We start from the raw sequence: 26,630 nt of genomic DNA, 5'->3' as shown, positions 1-26,630 counted from the left end.
GTTTAAATGTCGTCATTATGAAGTAACTTTAGGGCCATCTAAGAAAGGATAATCATGACATTTTAAAATGTAACGTTTTATATTTTCTTCTAACGTCCCTAGAATCTCAGAATGTGAGTAGTGTATTCTACTTATTCCCTGTCAGCTCTGCCACATTTTCTCAATATTTCAAATTGTCGATGCTTTTCTTTTTGTTGTTGTTGTTCTCAAAATGTTCTCATATATCTATCATTTTATAGTTATGTACTTAAATCCAATCTTGGAAATTAGTTCAAATATTAGATCCAAAAGTATTTAATAAATTGTCCTTTCTCCAGAGGACAAAGAGGTAGTGAGATAAAGATAATGTCTTCTTTATGACACTCTTTGCTTAAAATGTTACATTTATTGAATATATGGCTACTTGATAATTTACAAGATTCCTTAAAGAAGTTTGGAGGGGAAAAAATGTCATTTCAAGCTTCTTTTGAATATCTCTGATGAATATATATGCAAAAATTCTCAATAAAATACTAGCACATAGCCGAAACCGGTTTGGCTCAGTGGATAGAGCGTCGGCCTGCGGACTGAAGGGTCCCAGGTTCAATTCCAGTCAAGGGCATGTACCTTGGTTGCGGGCACATCCCCAGTGGGAGGTGTGCAGGAGGCAGCTGATCGATGTTTCTCTCTCATCGATGTTTCTAGCTCTCTATCCCTCTCCCTTCCTCTCTGTAAAATATCAATAAAATATATTTTAAAAAAAATAATAAAATAAAATACTAGCACATAAACAAACAAGAAAACCCAAGCACATTAAAAAGATCACACATCAGATCAAGTAGGAGTCATCTGTGGTGTAAGGATGGTACAATATACACAAATTAACAATAACATTAATGAATGGAAGATAATCATATCACCACCTCAGTAGATGCAGAAAAAGCATTCGACACAGTTTAACGTCCTTTCATTATAAAGGCTCTCAAAAAAGTGGGTATGGAAGGAACATACCTTGACAGAATAAAGGCCTATATAACGAAGATCAGGAACAAGACAAGGGTGCCCTGTCTACTCCTGTTCAACATACAATTATAATGCAAGTCATTCTTGGAATATGTGCTTTTCAAACCAACATTTAGTAGCATATCTTAGGGTAAGTATGACCACAAGGAAAATTGAGGGGAGTTGTGTGTGTTTTTTTTTTGTGTGTGTGGTTTTTTTTTTCATTGTATGTGTGAAATAATCTTTCAAAGTGAGGCTGATTTTAGATTTAAGCAGGTACAAAAAAAAAGTAGTGCTATTATTTTCAGTTAGCACTTATTTCTTCTTTGTTCATATAGCAGGAAAATTGTTTAGTTACAAAAGTAAAGGGAGACTAAATCATTCCATATTATGGCTCTAGAGAGGTCAGATTAACAAAGAGCAAAAACTATATATGAAATGATGGGATTCATCATCATTTGTGTGGCAGATTGCTTTCTCCAAAGATGGTCATATAACATCTCCCATACACTCCTCTCACCAAAAGGTGGAATTTGTGTTTCTCTCCCTTGAATCTTAGCAGGCTTGTGACCTCCGAGGGGAGGTTACGAAAGGATTTACACGTTCCACTTGTTGCTCTCAGGACATGGCTTTTGAAGCCTCCAGGTGAGCAGGCTGGCTGCCCTGAGGCCTGCATGCTGAGAGAGCCCCCACTAGACTACATGGGGGAACCACATAAAGACAGATGCACAGTCAGCCCCCAGCTGCTTCGTCCCCTTTACCTGCTCTGGCCACAGCCTAACTGCTACCTCGTTAGAGAAGGAGCCAGCATTGCCCAGCTGAGCCCTTCCCAAGTTCCTCACCCAGAGAATGTGTGAGCAATAATACAAATGATGGTGGTTGTTCTACACCACTGTGTGGAGTTGATTTGTTATGCAACTATATGGCTAACTGTAATATGTAAGCATTCCATACAGTGAATCCTATTAATAAAAGAGTAATATGCAAATTAACCACTACGCCCACAAGCCAATCAGGAGCAAATATGCAAATAAACCCAACCAAGATGGCTATGGCCAGAGAGAGCAGGAGGGAGGCTTGGGTTTCCCCGGCAATGGAGGAAGCCAAGCTTTCCACCTGCCCTTGCCGGCCTAGGCCTCCACTCAGTGCTACAAAGTTTCCATGATAGAAGATACATAAACCCAAACAGAAATGGCGGCAGCCACAGAGCTGGAAAGAGCAGGAGGCTAGGGTTGCCCCCGGTGATGGAGGAAGCCAAGCTTTCCGCACACCCTGGCCAGCCCAGGCCTCACTTAAGGCTACAAAGTTTCAATTATAGAAGATACATAAATCCCAATAGAAATGGCTGACACCACGGATCAAGCAGAAGGCTTGGCTCTGCTCCAGGTTACAAAGTTTCAATTGTAGAAGATAAATAAACCCCAGATACTAGGGCCTCCGCTTGGGTCGCCGGGGGGCGTGGCCGGCCTGCAAACCACCACAGGCCCCTCACCCAGGCCACCCCATGCCCCAAGGGAACCCCCACCCTGATCCAGGACACCCTTCAGGGCAAACCAGCTGGCCCTCTCCCGTGCACCAGGCCTCTATCCTATCTAATAAAAGAGTAATATGCAGATTGACCATCACTCCAACACACAAGATGGCTGCCCCCATGTGGACACAAGATGGCCACCACAAGATGGCCAGCAGGGGAGGGCAGTTGGGAGGGACCAGGCCTGCAAGGGAGGACAGTTGAGAGCGATCAAGCCTGCAGGGGAGGGCAGTTAGGGGTGACCAAGCGGGCAGAGGAGGGAAGTTGGGGGCAACCAGGCCTGCAGGGAAAGGCAGTTGGGAGGGACCCAGGCCTGCAGGGGAGGGCAGTTATGGGCAAACAGGCTGGCAGGGGAGCAGTTAGGCATCAATCAGGCTAGCAGGGGAGCGGTTAGGGGGTGATCAAGCTGGCAGGCAGAAGCGATAAGGGGCAATCAGGAAGGCAGGCAGGCGAGCAGTTGGGAGCCAGCAGTCCTGGATTGTGAGAGGGCAGTCGGACATCCCTCGAGGGGTCCCAGATTGGAGAGGGTGCAGGCTGGGCTGAGGGACACACACACCCGTGCATGAATTTCGTGCACCGGGCCTCTAGTACTGAATAATAACCATGGACTGGGTTGAAAAGGAATATCAGGTGAGGAATTAAGGTGTGAAAGCTATACTGAATGTCTCTTGAAATTCACATTCAAGTTTCCTCAGGGCTCTCAGTTTCCTTCAAAGTTCATTCAATAATATCAATCTAATGTAAAGTCCAAAGCCACAAAGTCATGAAGTCATATGGTAAAGCTAACTCTGGTCTGCTGAAAGAGTTAGCAGCAACATTAAGTAGGGCTATGATTCCAATAACTGGGCCTATCTACAAAGTTCCAGAGTCCTCGCTTCTGATATTCCTATTTGAATCTAATGATATTATATATACTAAGTGTATTACTTAATAATTTATAAACTGCTTTTAGGTATCTAATTTCATTTGATCTTGTAAATACTCCTATGGAAAAGCAGAGCTTCATAGAAAGAAAACCGAGACTCAAAAAACCTACACTGGCCAGTGGCTCTGGTTGGAGTATCATCCCATACACCAGAAGGTTGCAGGCTTGAGCCCTGGTTGGGGTGTGTACAGGAAGCAACAAATTCTCTCTCTCTCTCTCTCTCTCTCTCTCCCCTCCCCCCCACCCCTTCTTCACTCCCCTTCTTCGCTCTCTCAAATCACATACACACACACACACACACACACACAGACACACACACATGAAAGGAAGGAAGGAAGGAAGGAAGGAAGGGAGGGAGGGAGGGAGGGAGGGAGGGAGGGAGGGAGGGAGGGAGGGAGGGAGGGAAGGAAGGAAGGAAGGAAGGAAGGAAGGAAGGAAGGAAGGAAGGAAGGAAGGAAGGAAGGAAGGAAGGAAGGAAGGGGGAAGGAAGGAAGGAAGGAAGGAAGGGGGAAGGAAGGAAGGGAGGGAGGGAGGGAGGGAGGGAGGGAGGGAGGGAGGGAGGGGGAGAGAGAGAAAGGAAGGAAGGAAGGAAGGAAGGAAGGAAGGAAGGAAGGAAGGAAGGAAGGAAGGAAGAAAGAAAGAAAGAAAGAAAGAAAGAAAGAAAGAAAGAAAGAAAGAAAGAAAGAAAGAAAAGGAAAGAAAGAAAGACTGACTTGAAAGAAAGACTACAAAAATTGCTCAGAATTGAAGAGCTGGAGGAGGGGGGGAAAGGTATTTAAGCCAAGCAAGTATTAGACTAGGCCTGCTACCCTGACCTGGGAGCCAAGATCTAACTATATGCATAGAACACACATGATAGATTAGACTCTACTTGTCACTGACCATGTGGTGTATACCATAAGTGTGCCACTCTCCAAGGAACAAAGACCCAGGCGTGTAATAAATATTATATTCTTAAGTGTTATACTGTTTTGCTTTTAAAATACCCTCCTCTGAAAAACTTGCATTTTTATTATTCTCTGGATAATCACTAAAGGCTATTCCAAGGACTTGTCTCAGGAGCCTTGTAATTTTTTAAATGTTAAACAAAGTAGGTGCTATTTCAAAGTCCAAAGGTTTGATTTAATGAATGCCAAGCATCTCAAATCCACAGGAAATTTTTTTTCACACAACAGTGCTGGATATCCTCCGAAAAGGGAAGTTAGTACATGGACTCAATGGAATTCTTGTGGAACTCCAAGAACTGCTTATCGGGATAGAAGAGGCTGGTTGCTGTTGTGGTTCTTCAGTGTACCCAAACATTGACTATTTATAGGAAAAACACTAGCTTTTTTTTTTTTTATTCTTTGCCCTGTTCTTTGCCACTAACCACCCCTCCCCAACCACTGGAATAGTTCCATCTCCTTTTAACAACTTCCCATTAAACCTCATGAACCATATCCTGTACTTAATGGGCTGTTAATATTTTAAAGCTTCTGTAGTTCTACTGTAAATCCTTGGTCCCTTTTGCAACATTAAAAAGATATACCAAAAACAAATTCTTCCCACTAATGGTACAAAGAAACCACACGGTTTACATTTTGACACGTAAACAATAAGTTGTACGATTACAATAGACACAATCATAACAGTATAGCAGGCACGGTAATTATGACAGCTATATATCAGAAAACAACTAAGTATGGTTGGAAACATGCAGACAGCTCACTGGCTTCAAGCCACATACTTGTCACATTAGCCCACTAAAGGCCACAGTGCACTTGCTTAATCACTGGAATGGCACTCCAGTGCTTAAAAAATAAATAAATGCAATTAAGGTAATATGCCAAGAGAGTTTAACCTCATTATTTATTTCCCTTTAGACAATTTATAGAGACAAAAAATAATAAGGTAAACTAGTTATTGCAAGAAAGCAAACTAGAACTCTACAACCATTTTGTCCCTCCCCCTTTCTTTGGAAAGCGAAGAAACAGTCTGGAATCTAGCTGATGTCATTTCTAGTTCCTAGCCCCTGCTTTTATGCTGTATGTGCCATTTTGATAATTCTTACCAAGAACTGGACTCAGATAACACTCTTGAAGTAAAACATGTAAATTCAGAAAAAGAAACATTATGATAAAATGTACAGGGCTTAAACTGTCTTGATCATGAGAAGAAAAAAAACCACACCATCCTCTGATTGGAATAAACATTTCCCCTGGTCACTCACGTAACCTAACCTATCTCATTCTTGCCGTCAACCTCTCTCTCATTCCCCTTCCAACACTACAACCTCTTCTCAACAATTTGAGATTTCATAGCAGAAAGTGTGAATTTTATATATACAGTTGACCCTTAAGCAACACAGGTTTGAACTACCTGGATTTTTTTCAATAAGTACCTATACTGTTTTCCATGGAGGTTGGGAGTTCGTGGATGCACAGGGCCAACAGTATGCGTTGATCTAGGCCATTTTACATAGATAACTTGAGCATCTGAGGATTTTGGTATCTGCTAGGGGTCCTGGAACTAATTCTCCATAGATACCAGGGACAGCTAAGTTTTGGGGGGATCAAAAGTTATACTTGGCCCTGGCTGGTTTGGCTCAGTGGATAGAGCGTCGGCCTAAGGACTGAAGGGTCCCAAGTTCGATTCCAGTCAAGGGCGCATGCCTGGGTTGTGGGCTCAATTCCCAGTGTGGGGCAGCCAGTCAATGATTCCCTCTCATCATTGATGTTTCTATCATTCTCTCCCTCTCCCTTCCTCTCTGAAATCAATAAATATATATATATATTTTTTAAAGTTATACTTGGATGTTTTACTATGCAGGGGCCAATGCTCCTAACCCCACAGTTGTTCAAGGGTCGACTATGTGTGGAATATCAGCCTACCTTAAATTCTAACTAGTGCTTTTATTTAATGCTCCCCAATCACTCTTGATATTTAACTTCAGTTGTATTTTATTTTTGTGTCATTGTTTAACCCTGACAGCCTTCCTCTGTTTTTTTCTCTCTATTATGTCCATTCAAGACTTACAGTATTTTCTTCTTGAATATCATATATATTAATATATGAATTACATATGTATGATTATATATATTAAATATGTGTGTGAATTATGCCATCTCTCTACTATAATTTTCAAGAGGGTTCATTATTTTCCTGTACACGTGATGAGAATATTATTAATTTCATAATCTATCTCTGGGAAATTTGGGCAATTTTTTTTTTCAGAAGCTCCTTATTTGAGCTTGAAAGACTACTTTGGTTTCATAAGGTCATACATACCTTTTTATTTCATAATGTCTAAATACTTTGATTAGATGCTAAATCCCTTGCATCAGCCTAGTTCCTCTGCAGTAAAATGAGAAATTGGGCAAGGCAATTTCTAAGAGCCCTTTTGATACTAAACTCCTACAAAGAGGTGTTTAACACGTTAAGCGCCCAGTCAGTCACTGGTGACTGACATTATACTTTCCCTCCGGAAGACGAAACAGGCTGGGCAATTAACGTGTTAAAAGGATGAAGGTAGTACTTCCAAAGAAAGGACGACTGAAGCAGATGAATGCCCTGTACCTTCAAAGTCCCAGCTTCACCGTGGGTCAGGTTCTTTCAAGCTTTTCAGTAATGCTGCCAGTATTTTGCCTATGTGTGTGAATTGCAAGGTAAAGAAGGATTTCTAGGAGAATCAAACTCTGGCTATGGATAATCTAAAAGAGTTACTCACCTAATATAACCCCACTCCTTGTGGTATCTTCACAAAAATGTTCTCCACTCAATAAGAACTTTCAAATTAGTTTGGAAGGTGCTTCAAAAACAGCACTTTTTAACTTCTCTCCACCATAATCCACAGACTTTACCAATTAATTCATTAGATAACTTCTAATATGTTCAAACATAAAGAATAGAATAATATATTTTTTCATAGGAAAATCTTAATTTTTCATCTACTCTCTCATAGAAACTTTATTTTCTTTATTTTCTTCTGATGGAAGAAATATTGAACAGCAATTTGCTTAAGATCTCCTCTAGATATAAAAAAAAGAAAAAAATACATGCTATTTTTCTTATTTCTTAAATATATTATGTCTGTGCATTAGAGCCGAGTTAAAGTAATCAGGCATGAACACATATTCCAACCTCTGGAAAAATAGAAAATAACTGCTCAGCATCCTACACTCAAACATCACTTGGGTACTTTAAAAAATTTATATCAACCCTTATTATATTCTTCTCAAAGACAACCTCAGTTCTTCACTTTTCCTCAGGTATTTTTTAATATAAAAATTCATTGCCTAGATCCTTACATCTTACACTTTTCTGTAATCACTGCAGTATTTAACAAAATGATTTGTTTCCCAGCATTCTTTCCTCTCCACCTCTTTCTTCATTTTCCATCCCTTCCTGCCTCCCTCCCTTTCTCTGTCTCCAAATATCACTTGTCAGACTCTCAATGATTTCAATATCATCCTATTACCCTGGCCTCTCATTTACTTAACATCCTAAATTACAGTCATCTCGTCCTCCCCCTCTGTCTCAGCCACCTACTCCCATGATCATAGCTGAGACCTTGTCATTACTCATTTCAAGCATTCAACTCTCTGACCACCATCTCCTGTCTTCTCAGTTTCTTACCACTTTTCACTGTTCCTCCCCACCTTCATGTAATTATTTCCCTCTTTACTACTAGGCTTTGATGCCGTAGTCAACATTATCATCACCCTGTTGCATGTACCCTCCATGTCCCTTTCCCTTCTCTCCCTCCAATGTACCCACATGCAAAAACCCCAATCCTAGGAAAATCCAAATCTACACCTACCCTACACCTGCACCCAACCAGTTAAATGTGACTAAAGAAAAAACATAACCATGTTGACTGACTACACTTTAATTGCAAGAAGTAACCTCAAGTAAACCCTTAGCAATTCCCAACAATGCCACTACACTTCACTAGCCATTCTCTTGTATTCATCAATGATTATCTCACACTTTTCCTCTCCTCAATCTTCAATTTACCTCCTCCTCCTCATTTACTCCCAGTGCTTGTTTCTTACTTCAGTGAGGAAGTAGAATCAATCAGAAGAAAACTTCCAGATGCTCCCACATCAAATCTGACCAACTATATTCTGATGCATGTACTCGGCCTTCCCTCCTACTGCTATGAATTAATTCTCCAGGCTCCTGTCCAAGGACACTACCTCGTATAGAGTACTGGATCCCATCTCTTTAAGCCTTCTCAAGGGCATTCTAAGATACTTCCAAAAATTATTACTCTTCACAATCACTCTATGAGGTAGCTCATTATGATAATCCCCGTTTTAAATGTAAGGAAAATTAAGCGCAAACAAGTAACTTGCCCAAATAAACACAGAGAAATGATAAAAACAAGGAAATGATCAAGACGTGATATATTCTGAGAGAATATGTATTTTTAAAAGTGAAAACAGGAATACGAAATACTAAAAGCTTTTAAAAAAACAAGAAGTTAAACTGTGATATTAGAATGACAAACACCAAAATAAAGTCCCACCTGTTAATAAAGTTAGTACTTGGAAGAGTGGATTAGGCTTGTAAAGTCATATATAAGTGCTTTTTCTGTGCAAGCATGCACGCACACGCGCGCGTGCACACACACACATTACTTAACCATATACACATGATTATATATCATAAAACAATGCTCTATAAATATTTTAAGGCAATAATCTTATTACTCTTTCTTTGACAGTATGTTGCAAGTTATTTACATGTTACACTTTCGCAGACACATATCAATAATAATATATCCCTACACAAATAAATTTGGAGAAGAGGGTATACTGTATACAACCACTTTAGAATAAGATTACAGAAGACTCATATTTGAGTTATATGATATTTCAGTGATTGGAATATTATAGGTCAAAAACAAACCAAAAAATTATTCATGCAAAAAATATATATTGGATAACAAAATAAATTAAATGAAACTAAAACCAACAAGTGAAGTCACTGAAGACCATGATTAATTTAAATAATACTGATAAAGTATTTTTCTGAAAAATCTCACTCTTTGCAGCTGAAAATGTTTAAGATTAATTTATAATTTCCTAATCACGTGTATCTCATCACTCTACTCATTGCTTAATTTTATGAATATCAAATTTTAGCAAAACTTTATAACTTGCTTAGTAGTGTTCTAATGAACAGCCTTAACCTACACATAAAAAAATCAAAGTTCGTGAAATTGCATTTACTTCTCTGTAGCACCAAAGGAAGAATTTGTCTTTTTGATCAATTTGTAGCATCTCAAAATGACCTTATAAAACCTAACAACAGGTCTCCATATCCTCTTAAAGAATCAGTGACAACAACTATAGGCAGCTCAGTGGGACATCCTCTCATATGACAATGGTTTTTCTAAAGGAACTCTGTGGTAGGCCTATATTTTTCTAAGTCTCTCTGCACTTTCAGGAAAGTGAATAAATGAAAACTTGGCATGATACCTATGCAAGATTGCAAACCTTAACATAAGCTGTCAGTCACAATTTTCCCAGGCAATTTTCTTCAGTAAGCCAATGTATTACTCAGGTTTTCCAGAAACATTTCCAATAGCAAGCACTGCAGGAATTATTTTTAATAAACTTTTTGGACTATTATCTATAAACATCCATTTGTAAAAGAAGGTTAATATTTAAAATAAGCAATATTATTTATCATTCCTAATTGTCCAGTTAAATTATATAAAGCTGCACTCCTCTTTATCTCTAAAGAATATTTTCATCTAATGTCTTCCATGTCAACTCCCACAAAAACTTGCATTTGTAATTTGATGTCATAAGGTAAAAGTCATTTTACAATAAAGAAATTTCCTTTTCTTGCACATTAGAATAAAAAATTAATATAGAACCAAAAAAGGATACTCATTTCACAAGTTTAGTGGTCATTGAAGATTGTTATTTTACTGGTGTTTTAGATTAGTCTTATTACTTCATTAAACAATTGTAATTTCCTTTTGCCTCCACTATACCAGGAGACCAGTATAATAATTCAATCTACAGATATATACTAAATGCTAAACTATGGGAAACAAATCAAACTAAATGTCTGTCTCTAACCAGATTAATTCACTATTTACATCTTCCAAAAACACCATCTGATGATTAAATAAAAAAATAAACATACCTAACAGAAGAAAGGCAAATTTACTACAGGAGTTCAATTAGGGCAAACAGACACATGAAGAAAATTAAAGTGGATGTAAAATGTTAAAAATAAACAAAAAATGGAATAAAATATTTTAAAAGCGAAGAAAAAGAGATATCAAAAACAGATGGGGCCCCAAGTGGTTTGGCTGAGTGGATAGAGCACCAGCCTGCAGACTGAAGGGTCCCAGGTTCGATTCCAGTCAAGGGCACATACCCAGGCTGCAGGTTCGATCCTCACTAAGGGGCATGCAGGAGGCTGCCAATCAATGATTCTCTCTCATCATTGATGTTTCTATCTCTCTCATCTCCCTTCCTCTCTGAAATCAATAAAATTATATTTATATATATTAAAAAAGCTAGGGACAATTGAGAAAAAACAGACCATCTAAAAATGTATAATTTTAAAACAAAATCTCAGTGAATGAGTTAAATGGCAGATTATTCACAAAAAGAGAGAATTAGGATTTGTAGATATGAAAAAATTACCCAGACTTCAACACAGAATGACAAGTAAATGAAGATTATGAATTAAAAAAAAAAAAAAGATAAGGACATGAGGCTAAGTAAGGTCAAATATACATCTAAAGAGATCCAGGAGAGAATAAAAAGAGTTCAAGAGAGCCTATATTTGAAAATCTAATGCCTGAGAAACTTCCACATTGATGACAGATATTAATCCACAAATATAAAAGAAACATTCTATACTAAGCAGGCTAAATCTGACAAATATATTCCTTAAGAGAAATTCAGAATGGCAGACACAGAGAACTTGAAAACAGCTAGAAAGATAAATCACAGAAACAATGACAATCACACTAACCTCACACATCTTAACAACAACAAGAGCCAAAGGGAATAAAATATTATTTTCAAAATGTTGAGAGAAAGCAATATCAACCTACCATTGAGAACCCAGCAAAACTATCTTTCAAAAACTAGGTGGAGGGGGAAGATATCGCTAGGTCAACAATAAAGTTTTCTAAAGGCTTTCTATAAAGAAACTTCTAAAAAATGTTCTTCAGAAAAAAAGAAAAATGATCCTGATATGCAAAAAAATACAGTGAAAAAATTGGTGTACATGTAAATAAATAGAAACAGCTGTTGTTTATATAAAAATTGCAATGATGATAGCGGCAGTAGAGATGGTGTGATGGTGGTGATGGTGTCTAGTTTGTGAAGTTAAAAAGAATTAGAAATAAAATACAGAACACAATACCAGAGAAGTCAAGAGGAGTAGTAATACAGGTTTTAATGTGTTTGATTTATTCAGAAAAGTATAATACTGATTAACTTTACTTCTTAAATACCCTTAATAAAATGTTAAGAATAACCATTAACAGGGACAATAGGGTAGGGAAGACCTAGGGGCTGGGAGGAGCGGTGTAAAGGGGGGGTGGGGAATGGGAGATACCTGTAATACTATCAACAATAAAAAATATATTTAAAAAATAACCATTAAATGGGTAAAAATGAAGTTTGTAGAGGAGGGGGGGAAGAATAACAAAAACAAATAAGGAAACAATTCAATCAATACATTTTGGTGATGGCTGCACAACTCTGAATGTACTAAAAATCACTGAATTGTGTGCTTTAAATGGATGGACTGTATGGTCTGTGGATTGTATCTACACAAAACTGTTACCAAAAAAACAAAACAAAAAACAAAAACAAAAAAAAACCCTCAGTCCAAAAGGAAAAAGCTGTTTTAGTTTCCTCTATAAGTGCACTGTTCCCTAAAAACAGGACTGATTACAATGTGGCAGAAAGAACTGGCTTACAAAAAGCACAAACACAATATTGGTGGAAAGAAGAGCTTACTGACAGCACAAATATTTTTCTTGGATATAAACAAACTCAAAGTTTAAAATAACAATAGATAGGTAACCAAATTCTGATAAATGCAGGTATAAGTCAAAATGCCAGTATGAATCAGAACAATATTTTCAAAATTTTTTTTTCCTTAAGTTAAAGCTATACTTCTAGAAAAAAAGGGGTAAGTTTTAAAAGAAAGAAAACATACCTGATCAAAGTTCCAATCACAATTAAGTTAAAACAAAAAGTTTCATTACAAACTTCTCTTCCTAAAAGGCATTGTTTATGAAAAAGGAGAAGTCATATAACAGGTTCACTTCAAAAACTCAAAAACCATGATTTGAAAGTAGTTTCAACTGCTGCCTATTCTCACACACTAAAGAAGTGTTGCTATTTTTACTCACCCTTCATTTAATAAACATTCAGACTCAGGCATATAATCATTATTCTTCTCCAACTCGATGGAAAATTAAAAGTACTTACATGCCAAAGGAGAAAAGCCCGAGCAGATTTAAAGGCCTTCAAGGAGTACTCACCTGCTAAGCACCAACATGATCCCCTCATTTACATGCTGCACCCAAGCCAGGTATATAGTATGCATACTTTATTTCTGGAAACTATTAAGCAACCCATTTTACATATTTGAATTTTCCTAAGGACCCAGCTACGCAGCCAGTACCATGCTATCTGGCCATCCGAATGATTTCTAGAGAGTTTAGGTGGGAGGAGTCCCAAGGGCAAGCACTTTCTCTATTCTAAACTGACATTTGCATGAAAAGGAGGAAATCAAAGCCTTCTTCCTAACCAAAATACTAAAGAAAAAATTGAAGATGTGAGGAACTGCCATGGGAAAAGAGAAAAATAAAGTGAATATGAAATTAAAAATAAATTTACTGTATATAAAACATTTACTGCCATACTACTGAATGACTAATCAGAATTAAGCAACCCTAAGTAACAGAACAAGATAAAAATTAAATCATTAAATTGGACATGTTTGTTTAAACCAATCAAATAGAAAGCTGGTAATACATTTAACATAGAAAGTGCATAACTCTGTTTGAATAATCAAAAGTTTATAAACAAAATTAGAAACTATTATGTACTATGTACTCCAATCATGTCTTATTTTATAGGTAGTATTTTAACAAGGTAGGTATTCTAACAGCTGCCAATCAATAAGGTGTTACCACAGCACATGACATGAAGTCACAAGATTATAGTTACTAATTTGTCTTAAGTGTTAACAAAATTTTGTGTATTTCACATATTTCATTATCAATATCAGTTGATAACTTCAACTATCACTATAATAGATAACTTCAAGTATCGTTATCAACATTAATTCTGTGTTTCTGAATGAAGGCAGAATTAATTTAAATAACTTAAAATTATCTTGGCTAAAAGGAAATGAAAAATTAAGAATTAATCACCTTATAGAATTGCACCCCTGAAACCTATATAATTTTATTAACTGATGTCACCCCAATAAATTCAATTTAAAAAAGAATTAACCACCTTTGAAAGGGCTGAGGCATGAAGCTGAAGCAAGAAGTGGTTCAAAATCTGTATACAAAAAATTAGACGTACTCCTTCAAAACTAGAAAACTCCCCTCCTCCACACCCAACCTCCAGTTTTGTTCTCTGAAGAAAGGAAACTAAAGAGGTTCAGTTTCGAGGACACCTTGACCAGTGAAAGGCAAAGGTAAAGCCCAAGTTTAAAAACAGGAGCAGTAAGTTTAACTGGAACCATCTGGCTTTAAGAACACTTACAGTTAGGTAGAAAAATGTTGGGTTATTTTCTGAAGAAACTGATGGTCTCACATAAAAGATCCAATGACACTGACATACTTGCTTCCCCAGAAAAAAAGCCAACAAACAGCCAATCTCCTTAAAGGAATCCTCCATCAACAAGCCCTCACCAATGTAAATAAGGCTCCCAATTAGCAGGTTGTCCATATGAACAGTTAGCCAAGGCATCTCAAAGAAAAAGTAAAAATAGCCCTAATCAGTTTGGCTCACTGAAAGGTCCCAGGTTCAATTCCGGTCAAGAGCATGTACCTTAGTTGTGGGCACATCCTCAGTAGGAGATGTGCAGGAGGTAGCTGATCGATGTTTCTAACTCTATCCCTCTCCCTTCCTCTCTGTAAAAAATCAATAAAATATATATTTTTTAAAAAAAGTAAAAATAAACGAAGAAAAAGAGTGCTTATGTATGGACTTATAGCAAATATTCTTATAAGCCAAGCTCTTTCCCACCTCATTTACTAGTACTTACTAGTGTTTATTATTTGCACTGCTATTTCCTATGCTTAAAACACATGCCTCCTCCTCCAATATGGCTGAATGCTCATCCTTCAGAGCTTCTTTTTTTTTCTTTTTCCCACCTCCCCCACCAGACCTGGTCTTTCTGGAGGGTCCCATCTCCCCCACCCCCAGACCTGGTTTCTCTGGAGGGTCCCATCTCCCCCACCCCCAGACCTGGTCTCTCTGGAGGGTCCCATCTCCCCCACCCCCAGGCCTGGTCTCTCTGGAGGGTCCCATCTCCCCCACCCCCAGGCCTGGTTTCTCTGGAAGGTCCCACCTCCCCCACCCCAGGCCTGGTCTCTCTGGAGGGTCCCACCTCCCCCACCCCCAGGCCTGGTCTCTCTGGAGGATCCCATCTCCCCCACCCCAGGCCTGGTCTCTCTGGAGGGTCCCACCTCCCCCACCCCCAGGCCTGGTTTCTCTGGAAGGTCCCACCTCTCCCACCCCCAGGCCTGGTTTCTCTGGAGGATCCCACCTCCCCCACCCCAGGCCTGGTTTCTCTGGAAGGTCCCACCTCCCCCACCCCCAGGCCTGGTTTCTCTGGAAGGTCCCACCTCCCCCACCCCAGGCCTGGTTTCTCTGGAAGGTCCCACCTCCCTCCCCCACCAGGCCTGGTTTCTCTGGAGGATCCCACCTCTCCCACCCCCAGGCCTGGTTTCTCTGGAGGATCCCGCCTCCCCCACCCCCAGGCCTGGTTTCTCTGGAGGGTCCCACCTCCCTCACCCAGGCCTGGTTTCTCTGGAGGGTCCCGCCTCCCCCAACGCCAGGCCTGGTTTCTCTGGAGGGTCCCGCCTCCCCCACCCCCAGGCCTGGTTTCTCTGGAGGATCCCACCTCTCCCACCCCCAGGCCTGGTTTCTCTGGAAGGTCCCGCCTCCCCCACCCCTAGGCCTGGTTTCTCTGGAAGGTCCCACCTCCCCCACCCCCAGGCCTGGTTTCTCTGGAAGGTCCCACCTCCCCCACCCCCAGGCCTGGTTTCTCTGGAGGATCCCACCTCTCCCACCCCCAGGCCTGGTTTCTCTGGAGTGTCCCGCCTCCCCCACCCAGGCCTTGTCTCTCTGGAGGGTCCCACCTCCCTCACCCAGGCCTGGTTTCTCTGGAGGGTCCTGCCACCCCCACCCCCAGGCCTGGTTTCTCTGGAGGGTCCCGCCTCCCCCACCCCCAGGCCTGGTCTCTCTCCAGAGCTTTTAAATAAAGTTACCATATCAGAGAGACTTTCTACCCTATATATATATCACACATTAAAATTAGGTATTTCTTTGGATTTTTTAATAATCTATTTCTCTCTCTAGAGTGAAAGCTAGGGGCTTAAATGTGTATCTGTCTTATTCACTGTTATATGATCCCAACAACTTACACATAATAAGCACTCAATAAATGTTGAAGGTCTCAATAAATGAATATAAATGCAGCTATTATGGTATTTCTTGGAGGAAGACATTTTTATATGCCTCAAAATTATTTTTAATAGCTTTCTTATTCCTTTTTCCAGTCTTTCCACTGAAGCCTATACAGCCCTATATGAATCTCTTAGTCTTTGCTTTCTCAATGTCCTTTATTATCAATAAAATGGAAAAACAATTTATTTTTTTAATTAACTTCTGAAAAGTTATTGTTCCATTTTAAGTGAATCTATCAGGTCCCCAAACCTATTTGAAAAGTTAAAATCCAGAACTCAAGAGACTAGTAGGCAAGATCCCCTAAATACTTGGCATAACTTTACAAGATCTGTAATTCATCTTCTCACTTAATAGTGTTTTCAGGATGTATGGTTTTTAGCTCATGTAATATGTAAACTAACCATCAGGAGATAGGACCAAAGATATGGGAGATTATCACACAAAAAATATCAATGTAAAGCAAAGAAACAGAGTAAATGCTTTTGAAAAATCTATATATATTAACTTCCCAAAAATAAGTTATTAATTTCTTCAGATTAATTTCCTGAATTTCCTCTTTTACATTTTGGATAACAGGCAAAAATACTGTAATTGCCATAAAGGGAAGCCCTGAAAAGAGAAAAGCTGTAGAAAGCAAGTTTAAAGGAGAGATTGGGAATTTGGTTTGTGGCATATTAAGTTTGAGGTGCATGGAGATGTCAATTAGATAACTCAATGTACAAAAACAGAGTTTAGAAGAGGGGTCAGGGCTACAGATGTACATTTGGATATAAATGATGCTTAAAGTTATATATATATTATAATATATAACTTTATTTACTATATATATTAGAGGCCCGATGCACAAAATTTGTGCAAGAATAGGCCTTCCTTCCCTCCAGCCACCGGCAGCACCCAGGACCCAGGCTTCCCTCGCAGCCCCGGCTTCATCCAGAAGGATGTCTGGTCTAATTAGCATATTATGCTTTTATTATTATAGATAGTTAGTGATATAGATGGGAAAAGATTTGACTCCAAAGCCAACTTTCCACTATGCAACAATATCTATTAAATAAGTACTTGAATAATTAATATACTCCTCAGAATGACTATTTGATTTTATATGAAGTTAAATGTTCATCTTTAACTTTTTATATAAATGCAATAAAGAATTTGAATTGATAGTTAAAATCATCCCGCAAAGAAAATTTCAGGTCCAGATGTCTTCACTTGTGAATTCTATAAAACATTTGTGGAAGGAATAATACTGACTCTACATGAACCTTTGCAGAAAATTGGAAAGGAGGAAATATTCTTCAACTCATTCTGTGAGGTCAACATTACCATAAGGCCAAAACCAGACAAAGACATTATAAGAAAACTACAGAGCAATATCCTTCATAAAGGTAGATTGAAAAAGATGTAAACAAAATTTTGGCAAATCATATCTAACAATATACTAAAAGGAAACACATCATGACCAAACCCAAGAATGCAAGGTTGGTATAACATTCTAAATCAATCAATGCAATTCACTGTATTAGTAAACTAACAAAAGAAAAACCATATGATCATCTCAATAGATGCAGAAAAAACATTTGACAAAAGTCAACAGCCATTCCTCATACAGACTCAGCAAACTAGGAATAGAAGAGAACTTTGTCAGCCTGATAAAAAGCATCTACAAAAACTCTACAGGAAACATCACACTTAATCTTGAAAGATGGAATGCTTTCCCACTAAAATCAAGAACAAGACAAGTATATCTGCTATCACCGTCTTTATTCCACATTGCACTAGACATTCTAGCCCAGTGGTCGGCAAACTCATTAGTCAACAGAGCCAAATATCAACAGTACAACGATTGAAATTTCTTTTGAGAGCCAAATTTTTTAAACTTAAACTTCTTCTAACGCCACTTCTTCAAAATAGACCCATGGTATTTTGTGGAAGAGCCACACTCAAGGGGCCAAAGAGCCACATGTGGCTCAAGAGCCGCAGTTTGCTGACCAAGGTTCTAGCCAGTGAAATAAGGCCAAAAATAAATAAATAAGTTCAGAATGAAAAAAAGTAAAACTATCTTTAATATCAGGAAACATGGTCATCTTTGTAGAAAATCCATTGGAATCTTTTAAAAAGCTACTAAAATTAATAAATGAACTTAGCAAGGTTGCAGATAAAAAATCAGCTATTTTTTATATACTAGTGATGAACAATTATAAAATAAAATTTCAAAAACAATACTACGTACAACAACATAAAAAATAACAAAAGGTCTGAAATCCCAAAATACAGCTGAGAGAAATTAGAGATCTAAATAAAGAGCTACACCTTGTTCATAGGTGGGGAGAATCTGCATTGTTAAGAGGTCAGTTCACTAGATCCAGCCCAAACTCAACAGAAGGGGATTACATAAAGTAACGAACACCAGGAAAGAGATCATTGGGGGCCATCTTAGAAGTCTGCCTGCCACAGTGACCAATATTATTAATGTATCCACACATTATTTTTGTTGAACACCCCTATAATTCCTCTAAAGAGACTCTGGAGACAAACTGCATGGTTTAAATCCTAGGTCCTCTAATTAATGTGTGATCTTGCCAATCATTTAATTCCCCTGAACCTCAGTTTCTTCATCAAAAAAAAAAGGAGATAGTAACGGAACTTATCTCATAATTATTATCCTATATAATAAAAGCCTAATATGCTAAGTGTCTGACCATTTGTTCAACCGTTCTACCAGTCACTATGACATGCACTAACCACCACAACAATTTTTTTTTTAACTTTAGTTTCTTTCTGTCTAGTCACAGTGATCTGATAACTTTGTAGCACACAGTTTATTTTACATTTATATCAGTAAAATGAAACAATAAAATTTTATTTGCTAAGAGGAGATAACATCTTGAGCTTTTCTACTCTTTTCCAAAAGTAACTAGTATTATTACCTAAGTAACTATAGTTCCAAATGGTTTTCTGCTTAAAACATTTAAATCCCTAGGACAAAATTAGGCCTAGTGGAGATAAACATATCCATTAATAATTTTTCTTTGGAATTCTCAATAGATACATTATACATTCTCCCTAGTGAGCCGGCATTTCAAGCAAACATAAATCACTATTGCACCTCTAAATGGTGGAGTCCTAACCCTGAATATGTTAATAAGTGAGTTACATAAAACAGTTTTCAACATTACTATAAAATCATCTATGGAATTCTCATAATTACTTTTACTAAAAGTAGTAGTATGATTTAAACATATTCAATTTCACAAATCAAAAATTTATAAGAGAGAGTCAAGCATTGGTAAAACCTCCCAACAACAAAAAAACCCTAAATATTAGAGATGACAGCCATTTCCTTTGGCTAAGTCACTCTGTAGCCCTAATAATTCAAAATTACTTGTAGACTTTTAAATAAAGTAAAAGTGAGTTTGAAACTTCAATAACAATTCAAATCCATTCTATACTGCCCAAAGTGACATTTTTCTAACCTCCACTACATAACCAATATAAAATGACATGAGATATCAACCCGTTAAAATACTGTCCTATTAAATCCTGAGATCATTTCTAGTGCTGGTCTGACCATTGGGAGACAAATTTACAAAAAAAATTTTATGTTCAAATCTCAGACATCAAAAAAAGCACTAAAAGTTCTTATTGAAGCAAAGATCTCTGCAGAGGAGCAAAAAATATCTGGGCCAATTCAGAGAAACAAGTCAGTCAGCCAAATGTTGTAGCCGGTGCAAAGAAAGAGTGGCTAACTGCCCAGATGTACTTTACTCAAATACTTACAAATGTGCACTGCTGGTATAACTCCTGTCACTTGATGCAAAAGTGACAAATCCAAGGCAGATCCTATCTAATAAAAGAGTAATATGCAAATTGACTGTCACTCCAAGACACAAGATGACCGCCCCAATGTGGTCAAAGATGGCTGCCCCCCACAAGATGGCCTGCGGGGGGGGGGGGGCAGTAGTGGGCAGTTAGGGGTGACCAGGCCAGCAGAGGAGGGCAGTTGGGGAGGACCAGGCCAGCAGAGGAAGGCAGTTGGGGGAAACCAGGCCTGCAAGGGAGGGTAGTTGCGGGGGACCAGGTCTGCAGGGGAGGGAAGTTGCGGGGGACCAGGCCAGCAGGGGAGGGCAGTTAGGGGCAATCAGGCCGGCAGGCGGGCGGAGCAGTTAGGCATTGATCAGGATGGCAGGGGAGTGATTAAGGGCTGATCAGGCTGGCAGGCAGAAGTGGTTAGGGGCAATCAGGCAGGCAGGCAGGTGAGCGGTTGGGAGCCAGCAGTCTTGGAATATGAGAGGGATGTCCAACTGCCCACTAAACAGGCGGTCGGACATCCCTCAAGGGGTCCCAGATTGGAGAGGGTGCAGTCTGGGCTGGGAGTGACACCCCCCTTCCATGCACGAATTTCGTGCACCGGGCCTCTAGTACAATAATAAAAATGTGAGGCATCAAGAGCCATTGGGTATTGTCTTTGTGATGACGTAGGGCTTTATAAATATAAATACAGGAGCCAATGTAAATATCTGTAGTCATTTTTCTAACCATATGTAATAGACATTTACCTCTAGTAATTTCATTGACATTAATGATATCCATATATATTTTTACACAAAGCTTTCTATATTTGCACAATTTCTATATTTTTAACTCCTCAAATATATGTGGGAATCATTCCAGATCACAAGATGCTGAGGAGTTGCAGGATTTATCAAACTGATGTATCAACACATATGAATATAGAACTGTACAATTTTGTTTTTATTCAACAAGCATGTCATAAACAAATTTTTCTGGTTTATGATGTCAGGTAAATGGAGGCAATTAAAGTAAGTCTAACTGTTAAAAAAATAAAATAAACTCAGAAACTTTACAACTAAGAGAAATTATTTTTTTAAGCTAAATTCACTCAAGATTCTGGGTCTAAAGATTCTAATCCCATATTCTTTCTACTCCCTCCATAGAGTTTGACATAGAGCCATGAGCACACCACATGAAGTGTATGTTAAATACTGCCTTGCAAATTAAAAGAAATAATCAAAATAACAAGGGCTATTGCATTTAGCCAAGATAGAACAATGCTTCCACTTTGTTTATTGTTCTGTGTTATTATTACTTACTGTTTTCAATATTAAATGCTGATTAGAGGAAAAAAGACAAACTTATCTTAAAATGATTTAAGCATACTTCTAGCCAATCATAACTAGAGTATAAAAAAATCTAAGACAGCATAATATAATAAAAAAAGACAGAAACACCAGGGTTTCAGTCCTGTTTTTTCACTTATTAGCTGAATGATCTTGAGCAACTTCAGTATTTCGAACCAGTTTCCTCATTTCTTACATGGGAAAAATAATTACAATATCTACTTCACAGAGTTGTTGGAAAGTAAGGAATAAAAAGGATCTGAAAACAGTTTTGTAAAACTGGTAAGAAATAGATGCATTCATTGTGTTACCATCAAATAATGTTTACCTGAGAGACAAGCTATTCAACATATAGCATAATAAAGCTGCATATATATATATATATATATATATATATATATACACATATATACGTAAAGCATATCTTAATTTAAATATTTTTAATTAAGTAAACATTCATCTAAGTAAACTGTGTAACTACCGATGTCCACTCTTTTAACATTTGGAGGTAAGAATAATTAATATATTTTATAACCAAGAGTGATGACTTTTTTAAATCTTGCATTTAGTATGTCCAAATCACAAAGCATATATGTGCTTCCAATTAAACCCTATGAACAGACCTTAGTAAAAGGTAAGGTATTTATTAAATTTCTACCTCAACTAAATCTTCCTTTTTCTTATTTGATGCAAACACAATAACAGTGCAATATATTCTTTCTCAGTGGTGAACAATAAATTACCATTTTACTTTCTCTATATTCATTGCCTAAATGAGGCTTTAGATAGAACCAAATATAGTTACAATATCAAACACAACAATCAAAGGTAAAATACTTGCAACAAACCATACCTAGTCATAAGAACCGCATTATCGTGGTGGGCAATCCCATTTTCTGGAATGATGTTTCCATTACTTTGGTGGGAGAGAATGGATTTCTGCCATTTACAGAAGCTATCGAGGGACTTGTCTGCATGGTGGTTTATCTCCAAGTTTGGCTGCAATACAACATGCATACCAGAAATGTTCCAAACAAATTACTAAGGTCAGTTGTTAAAACTTTTGAAGACTAAAGTGGGGCTATAATTAGAAGCAGTGGTTTCTAGGAATACTCTCTTGCCAATTTTTATCTCTGTAATATCTGACCTAGAGCTAATTTAGTGTACTATTAAACAAACATTCTTTCTAGTTCTAGCTTTAAGATAATGTGAATATGTGTGATTATCAGCATATAAAATCAACTAAAACCACTATTAAAAGGTCTGTTGTGCAAATGTTTGTTTTTATACTGAAACATACAGCTAATATACATATATATAGCTCTAACATGATGTAAGAGGTATATTCTTAGAAACTTTAAATTTGCTAAATGTGCCCTAGCCAGTTTGGCTCAGTGGATAGAGCGTCAGCCTGGGGACCGAAAGGTCCCAGGTTCGATTCTGGGCAAGGGCACATGCCTGGGTTGTGGGCTCGATCCCCAGTGGGGGACCTGCAGGAGGCAGCCGATCCATGATTCTCTCTCATCGTGGATGTTTCTCTCTCTCTCTCCCTCTTCCTTCCTCTCTGAAATCAATAAAAATATTTTTTTAAAAAAATGCTAAATGCTTAGTGCTGAAAATCATATTCAACTAGAACTTCCTAAGAGGAGCAATAATACAACATATTATTTTATAATACATAATTCGATAGCCTGTCTGTTAAGATTTTAGATTTATAAACTAACTCATTCTTACCTGATCATCCGTGAGAACAATTAAGCGGGCCACTATAATATTCACAACGTTTCCTAGGCTGGAATCACGGTAAAGTTTGGCAACCTGACCTCCAGAAAATAAGAAAAGACACAAAGTCAGACAAAAATCATAGGGTGATTAATATTTTTATAGAGTGGCAAAATAATTTTTCATGAATTTAGCTACTATGTATAAAAAAAGTTTTCTTTCATCCCATGTCACTTAGAGCAATACCCTCAAGATGCCTCAGTAAAAGGTCCAAGTCTACCTCAAGAAATATTTTCTCCTAAAGATGAATGACAACACAGTAATTAAGAGGATGAGCTGATGTGTCAAGTTAAAGAAAAACTCTTAAACAAGATTTAATATGACCTAATTAAAAAGTCACATTATCTGAAAATAATAAGATCACCTTTAAATGCATTTTCTATGGAACTGAAACATTAGAAGATCAAGACTTTTACATTTTAGAAGAATAAATTCTTAAAATCACTATTTCCCAATAAAAATCTATGGCCTTAGTAAAAAAACAACAACAACAACAAAAAACTATTAAATTATGTAGAGGGATCAAACTTACAATATTCATTACACTCAAAATGTAATGTTCAATGTCTTTGCGGCCATGATAGGACTCCATCATTTTGTCTGCCACGACTAATGTCTCCACATAGCGCTCAGTGCTTATCGATCTCTTCTGTCTGTGTGTGCCATTAATTGGTGGTGCAGAAGGAAAAGCAGATGTGTCATTCAGCCACCAAGGGTTGCCACTCATGAGGTCTACAACAGAAACAATTAACTAGTTCAGATAGGCTCATTAATTACATTTACTTATTTATAGGTCTTTCCTTTAGACATGCTTCTCATAAATTCTCTAACATATTAAGATTTTTCAAAGTGAGGGGAAATGTAGTAGTGAGAAAATTAAACTCTTTAAAAGTTTTCAAAATAATTATGTAAAAAAATAAAATATTCAATTGCTTATGAAAACAAAATACACTGAGTGGCCAGATTATTATGGCCGGCCAGATTATTATGACCACCCCATCAGTACAATGAATTAGTTATGCAAATTATGATAAGACTAAAACCCTGTGAGAATTTGCTTAGGAAGTTTTCAATATTCAGTATTTTTGGAAGTGTCAATGAAGTACTGATGGGGTGGTCATAATAATCTGGCCGGTCATAATAATCTGGCCACTCAGTGTAAATCTAATGAATTACTTAATAAAAATAATATTTTATTATTAACATTCAACTGCTCGTAAGAACAAAATAAACCTAATGAACTACTTAATAAAAAGAATTTTCAAATAATCATTTCACATTATTCCAGTGATTACATCATAATACTTTTAAATTTAGAATAGGTATTTTAAAAAATCATTTAAAGTTGTTTAAAAAGCAACTAGAGCACTAATTTTCTAAACAGCCTAAGACAGTTCTGATGAAGAACATTAATGTTGCAAAAGTCTATTCCTAAGATGAGCATTTATTTTTAAAGTATGATGCTTTTATTAAACTATCTTAATTAGAGCAATTCTACTACACTAGCTATCTCAATTCTAAAAAGCTGTGAATAAATTTTTCACTTAATTTTGCAGTCTACAACTATTTATACTGACAGAGTACCCAAAGTATTCCTTTTCCAAAACCTAGAGGTAGAGGGCATTAGAATGATTCCAGCATGACTCGCTTTAAACTACATCTCAATGTGGACTGTGGTTGACCCATGGCTTTCTAGACATTTGGTTCTTCAGTGCACAGAAAATCTGTTAGTGCTATGGCATTTGTAAATACTTGCCTCATTTGTATTTATCTTCACTTAATAAACTTGAGCAGGTACAGGTCCTCTGTATATCCCACTTATATTTCCTTATATACAGAAAATCTTTTGAACCTCCACTTATTGAAAAATTTAGTAAGAAAAAATTTGGTTAATTTTTTATACTTGACAGAAAGTGGTACTTTATCTTTCTAACTTCTTTAACCTTTCCTTTTAAATATGACTTTGGGAGAAGTTAAAATTTTAAGAAATAAGATGAATATGACCATGAGAAGAATCAGTCAAATATTTTTGAAACTCATTAAGTTAGTGTCTTGAACTAAGCTGTTGAAATAGTATCACAAGATCAGTAGTTCTTAACCAGACATTTCCCAAACTTAGTGAATACAAAACACTTTTTCCCAATAACATCTAATGACATTCTCACAGAATTTAGGGGACTACTACCATATTCCCATTATTGGGAAGCCAGTGAAGAGTTTGAAGGTATGTAGTACAGCCAGATCGATCTAGGAGACAGAAAGACAAAGCTGGAGACACGAAGACCAGTTAGAAACAATTACAGTGTACTAGGCAAGTAACAATGAGGGGCCCTAACCAGTTTGGCTCAGTGGATAGAGCGTCGGCCTGTGGACTGAAGTGTCCTGTGTTCAATTCCAGTCAGGGGCATGTGCCTTGGTTGCGGGCACATCCCCAGTGGGAGGTGTGCGGGAGGCAGCTGATCGATGTGTTTCTGACTCTATCCCTCTCCCTTTCTCTGTGGAAGATCAATAAAACATATTAAAAAAAAAAAAAGGAACAATGAGGGTATGAACTAAATCAACTGGTGTTAGGGGTGGTAGAAATGGCTAGTAAATAGAACAGATTAAAAGCAAGAACCATTTATGAAATAGTCTCAGTAATGCAGGGGAAGAGATTGTAGAAGAAAATCTTCCCCAAAAAGGGCAGAATGTTATGATGGCAATTTGACTCATGCCTAAACCATCTATAATAATAAAAGCATAATATGCTAATTAGACCAGACATCCTACTGGACGACCTTCCAGATGAAGCCGGGGCTGTGAGGAAAGCCTGGGTCCTGGGTGCCAGAGGGAAGCGGTGCTGGCTGCTGAGGGAAGGAAGGCCTACTCTTGCACGAATTTCCTGCATTGGGCCTCTAGTTGAAAAATAATAATCTGTCTGAGTAAGACCACTTAACGAGATAGGCACTTCAAAAGGGGATGATTTGCACTGGCCAGTTTGGCTCAGTGAATAGAGTGCTCCTGGGTTCGATTCCAGTCAAGGGCACTTACCTCAGTTGCAGGCTTGATCCCTGGCCATGGTCAGGGCATGTGCAGGAGGCAACCAATCAATGTGTCTCTCACATTGATGTTTCTCTCTCTGTCTCTCCCCCTACCTTCCACTCTCTCTAAAAATCAATGAAAAAATATCCTTGGTTGAGGATTAACAAAAGAAAAGAGGGTAATTTGACTATTAAAAAATTAAAATAAACAACTAAATATTTTAATCCTCACTTTTAAAAAACTTATAGATAGTAGTACTTATAGCCTAACTTTTGTTAAACATAAGATAAAATAAACTACTTCCATAATGTTTAGATCCATTACTCAATACAAAGACAAATTAAACATTTTCTATTATTACTTGCTCTGAAATTTTATTTCATGCTCTAAGTGGATTCACTTGAAGTGGTCTTTTTCTAGTACTAATTATTCTGACCAACAAAGGACCTCCCATAATTACTAGTAAAAGCCTCAGAGATTACTCAAGAAGAGAGAATGCAGAATAAGAACAGTCAGTTGAGGAAAGAAGGTTAAAGAACACTTATACTTGAAGCAGAAAATAAGGATCC

General features: G+C 37.7%; 1 protein-coding gene across 1 annotated transcript in view; it reads right to left on the bottom strand.

The window, feature by feature from the left end:
• ADAMTS6 (ADAM metallopeptidase with thrombospondin type 1 motif 6) overlaps positions 1-26,630 on the bottom strand; it is a 236,695-nt gene that overhangs the window by 185,135 nt on the left and 24,930 nt on the right. Inside the window, exons 5-7 of the mRNA XM_080678095.1 lie at positions 23,573-23,772; positions 22,993-23,076; positions 22,112-22,257 (exon numbers count right to left, since the gene is read on the bottom strand). Of these exons, the coding sequence (XP_080534221.1) occupies positions 22,112-22,257; positions 22,993-23,076; positions 23,573-23,772 (430 nt within the window). The remainder of the gene's footprint in view (positions 1-22,111; positions 22,258-22,992; positions 23,077-23,572; positions 23,773-26,630) is intronic.

The sequence above is a fragment of the Plecotus auritus genome (assembly GCF_963455305.1).
Source record: "Plecotus auritus genome assembly, chromosome: 7".
Taxonomy (NCBI): Eukaryota; Metazoa; Chordata; class Mammalia; order Chiroptera; family Vespertilionidae; genus Plecotus; species Plecotus auritus.
Note: the sequence above shows the minus strand (reverse complement) of the source record. Positions and strands in the feature narration are given on the sequence as shown.